This window comes from Osmerus eperlanus, chromosome 4 (assembly GCF_963692335.1).
Source record: "Osmerus eperlanus chromosome 4, fOsmEpe2.1, whole genome shotgun sequence".
NCBI classification, from domain to species: domain Eukaryota; kingdom Metazoa; phylum Chordata; class Actinopteri; order Osmeriformes; family Osmeridae; genus Osmerus; species Osmerus eperlanus.
The window spans coordinates 10,824,688-10,829,330 of NC_085021.1; the positions used below are offsets into that span (position 1 = coordinate 10,824,688).

Below are 4,643 nucleotides of genomic sequence, written 5' to 3' on the forward strand. Positions count from 1 at the left end.
CTTACATGGTGTCCACAAAGGCAATATTGATTCCTGAGCATGGGCTTGTTTAAGCTGACACCCTATTGTCCTCCTGTATTTACCAGGGGCTGGCCTTCATGTTGCTCGGGCCTGTATCTCCCCCTGGAATCAGGACGCTTCTTCCTCTCTGAGAGGAGGAACAATCTCTTTCTCTCTCTCTGTCTCTGTCTGTCTCTGTCTCTCTCCCGTGTGTCGGAGGATGCAGCCCCCCCCCCCCCCTCTCCAGTCTGGTTGCTATAGTGCTGGAGGGCTGAGAGAGAGGGCCACGTGTGCCTCCATGGGAACAGCGACCTCAGCCAGCTCCACAGACGTGTCACCTGGGATCTGTGTGACCGCCGGAGCCAGCACCAAAAATAAATCCTCCCCTCTCCTGTCCGCCGACTCCATACATCACAGCGGGGCGGAGGAGCCGTCTCAGCCTGGAGCCTATCTGCTGCAGGCCTCCTATTCATCAGCCCAGACGCCCCCCTCCGCTCCCACACTCTCCCGGTCAGCCGGCCGGTACGCTTCGCTCTCCAGGTGGAAGGGGACTGAGACGTCGTTTCTCTCAGGGAGCGCTGAGGTGGCGTATCGATCCTCCTTCGTTCCCCTGGGGACGCGAGAAAGGCAGAGGTCGATCAGTGGGTGACTCATGGCTCAACAACAGACCCATTAGCCTGACATCCATCACCAGGAGGGGTGAACAGGCCTGGGGCCTATCGGGGCTACACACGATGGGCTAAGGCCCCACACGATGGGCTAAGGCCCCACACGATGGGCTAAGGCCCCACACGATGGGCTAAGGCCCAGACGATGGGCTAAGGCCCCACACGATGGGCTAAGGCCCCACACGATGGGCTAAGGCCCAGACGATGGGCTAAGGCCCAGACGATGGGCTAAGGCCCACACGATGGGCTAAGGCCCACACGATGGGCTAAGGCCCACACGATGGGCTAAGGCCCACACGATGGGCTAAGGCCCACACGATGGGCTAAGGCCCACACGATGGGCTAAGGCCCACACGATGGGCTAAGGCCCACACGATGGGCTAAGGCCCACACGATGGGCTAAGGCCCCATGGCCACATGCCACTGTCCACATCCAGAGGTTCCTTCAGGCCATGGTGCACCACCACAATGTGGAGATCAAACCCCTCTCCAGCCTCAGGCCGCTGTGTCATTATACAGGCTCTGGGGCTCACCAGCTCAGCTACATTACAGCTACAGGCAGCTTGCTGCTCAGATAGCAGGCGGGGCTGGAGGAGCGGATCGACGGGATTGTGTGTGGTGTCTGGTGTGTGTGTTTGAGTGTGTGTGTTTGAGTGAGCGTATTAGGGTAGGGCTACTCTCATGGAGCTCCTGATAAGAAGCCTGGTTCTGGTGAGGGGAGATTGGGTCTGGGCTCATCGGTCAAGCTCTCCCTGCCCTGGCCTGGTCTCCTCTGACAGACATGTCAGATAAGGCGGCCTGAGGGCTCCAGGCCCTGGGCTGGGCTGGATGGACTGTCTGCAGCTGAGGTGTCTGAGCTGTGGCTCTCCTGGTGGGTCAGGTGAGGACAGTCTCTGTCCCAGCCTTTCAGAGAGGTTGTGTGGTGTGGTAGGGGCGACGGCAGCAGGAGAAAGGCTGTCCTGTTGGAGAAGCTCTCTCCCCCGTGACATCATCTTCAGGGGACAATGTGTCGGCCCCTGGTGACATCATGGCCAGCTGCTCACTGTTGTGATCTCCGGAGTGCCGGGTTCTCTCTCTGGCAATCCCTCGCTTCCCTTCTCTCCTCCCCACTCCCCCCTCCCTACCCCTCACACACACACACACACGGTGCTCTGTGACCGTGAGGAGATGAGGCGTGCCAACGTTTATCTCAGGATGGCCGACCAAAGAGCAAGGTTTTCCAGGGTCTACTTTGAATCCCAGCCTGCGGGTCCCAATCACAGGATCTATTGATTTGTCTGGAGTCCATGCTACACAATCGTAACCCCGCCCATCTGGTCATAAAGCCTTTAGTGGGACACCAGCTTGTAGAATAACAATGTTGAGGCAAAAGGATTCCAGATTTACACTGTAGTCGTCGTCAGCAGGAGAGGAGGAACATGCAGCGCGCTGGCCTTCCTTAAAAGCCTTGTCGTTAAGGAGCGGATGTGCCAGAGAACAAGGAGAGATGGAGGAGGAAGGCTGAGGGCCTGGAAACAGCCTCTGATGCTCAGGAACGGAAGGACTGGGGCACGGAGGGAAGGAGCTGCTTTTAATTAAGTCTCTAACTGCATGTCTCTCTCTCTTTCTGACTGTACTCTCCCTCCCTCCCCCCCCCCCCCCCCCCCCTCTCTCTCTCTCTCTCTCTCTCTCTCTCTCTCTCTCTCTCTCTCTCTCTCTCTCTCTCTCTCTCTCTCTTTCTTTCCTTTCCTCCCTCCCTCCATTCCTCCCTCTGTCCTCGGCTCTGAACGGCTGGGAGTCAGGAGACCCGGGGCATAAACCCAGCTCCAAATCCCTTTACATAAGGGCTTTTGGAGGGGGAGTGCAGGGGTGTGCTGGGTCATAATTGGCATGAGGCTGCGAGGCCAGGCGGTTGTGTGGGTGGGGGGTGGTGGACTGCATGTGCAGGACTGCAGGATGAGGGGCCTGAGGGACAAACGACCAGGGGCCGGGAGGGGCGCAAGCTAAGCTCTGCAGGAGCACATCGAGGGATGTGTGTGTGAGTGTGTGTGTGGAGGGGGACAGCACATATGCACTGTTCGGTTTATAGAACCTACAGGTTGCCATGGTGCAGCCTTGGTAATGACACCAGCCTGCCTTGTGCTGTGTCTTTCTCTATGTCTCTCACTCTCCCTCTCTTTCCTTCTCCCTCTTTCCCTCTTCCTCCCTCTCCCACTATCTGCTATTTACTCTTCCTCCTCTCCCTCCATCTCCCTCTTGCTCTATCCATCCCTCTCATCCTCCCTCTTTCCTTCTCTCTCTCCTCCTCCCTCTCTCCTTCTCTCTCTCCTCCCTCTCTCCTTCTCTCTCTCTCCTCCTCCCTTTCTCCTTCTTTCTCTCTCCACCTCCCTCTCTCTCTTCCTCCCTCTCTCCTCCCTCTCTTTCTCCCTCTGTCTCTCTCCGTCTTTCAGAGACTGCATCTTTGTTCTCTTGGGTGTAATCAGTCTGCAGTCCAGTACTGGTCATTAAGACCCGGCTCTGTGTTTGTGACCAACCAGGCGTGAGAGCAAACGTCTGTCCTCCCTGATGCCGTGGTTCAAAGACCGATCGCCAGCAATGAATTACAAGAAATTATCCAACGGGATTTGTTTGGGATTAGGCCAATTTCCTATAGGATTTGAGTAATCCTAAAAGGCGTATTTTTTTAAGCCTTTGAAAAGCTGCAGAGCGAGGGACACAATCTGTCCCTGGTCCCAGCCTCTCTGTGCAGGGCCTCATCTCTGGCCCTGGTCACAGCCTCTCTGTGCAGAGCCTCATCTCTGGCCCTGGTCACAGCCTCTCTGTGCAGAGCCTCATCTCTGGCCCTGGTCACAGCCTCTCTGTGCAGAGCCTCATCTCTGGCCCTGGTCACAGCCTCTCTGTGCAGAGCCTCATCTCTGTCCCTGGTCACAGCCTCTCTGTGCAGAGCCTCATCTCTGGCCTTGGTCCAAGCCTCTCTGTGCAGAGCCTCATCTCTGGCCCTGGTCACAGCCTCTCTGTGCAGGGCCTCATCTCTGGCCCTGGTCACAGCCTCTCTGTGCAGAGCCTCATCTCTGGCCTTGGTCCCAGCCTCTCCGTGCAGAGCCTCATCTCTGTCCCTGGTCACAACCTCTCTGTGCAGAGCCTCATCTCTGGCCTTGGTCACAGCCTCTCTGTGCAGGGCCTCATCTCTGGCCCTGGTCACAGCCTCTCTGTGCAGGGCCTCATCTCTGTCCCTGGCCACAGCCTCTCTGTGCAGGGCCTCATCTCTGTCCCTGGTCACAGCCTCTCTGTGCAGGGCCTCATCTCTGGCCCTGGTCACAGCCTCTCTGTGCAGAGCCTAATCTCTGCTGGGCTGGAGCACATGGTCAGCCATGGCGTCACTGTTAAGGGTCAACTCTGACTAAATCCATCTGTCCAGAGAGAGACCAGATCAGGCTGTCACCCAATCCGCTCCTCCGGTACCAAGATACAGAATTCCTGCCAGCTATGGCCTGGCAGCCCTCTCTGAGTGGTAGAGATCATGTGGAGGTCACAGAGGAGGGGGGGGGGGAGACTATCCACCCAGTGCATCTCTCTTTCCATTCCTCTATTGGATAGAGTCTATCGACCCAGTCCAGCTCTCTGTTCCTCCATCCATCCTCCTGTGTTTGCCTGCCACTCAGCCCCCCCAGCCTGGATTGATTGACCCCCCCCCCCCCCCCCCCCTCCAGTGTCCTGGTGTCTGTGATAGCTCCAGGAGCTCAAGATCAATACCCCTTCTAATCCCTACTGTGCGGCATGTACCTTCTCCAACACACACACATAAACACACAAAAGGTTTTCTTTTCTACTCCTCCATACACCTTGCCGTCCTCATGCTTCTGCATACAGGCACTACCACGACGCAGACATCGACGTGTGCCCTCCTGACACCAGTTGGAACATGAGACAGTATTGACCGAGCCTTTTGAAACACTGACCGAGAGTAATTACATTCCGAATTGCTGCAGTCTTGAC

General features: G+C 57.0%; 1 protein-coding gene across 1 annotated transcript in view; it reads left to right on the forward strand.

The window, feature by feature from the left end:
• The first annotated feature begins 298 nt into the window (after positions 1 to 298).
• magi3a (membrane associated guanylate kinase, WW and PDZ domain containing 3a) overlaps positions 299 to 4,643 on the forward strand; it is a 39,627-nt gene continuing 35,282 nt past the window's right edge. Inside the window, exons 1-2 of the mRNA XM_062460507.1 lie at positions 299 to 522; positions 3,397 to 3,961. Coding sequence (XP_062316491.1) covers positions 299 to 522; positions 3,397 to 3,961 — 789 coding nt within the window. The remainder of the gene's footprint in view (positions 523 to 3,396; positions 3,962 to 4,643) is intronic.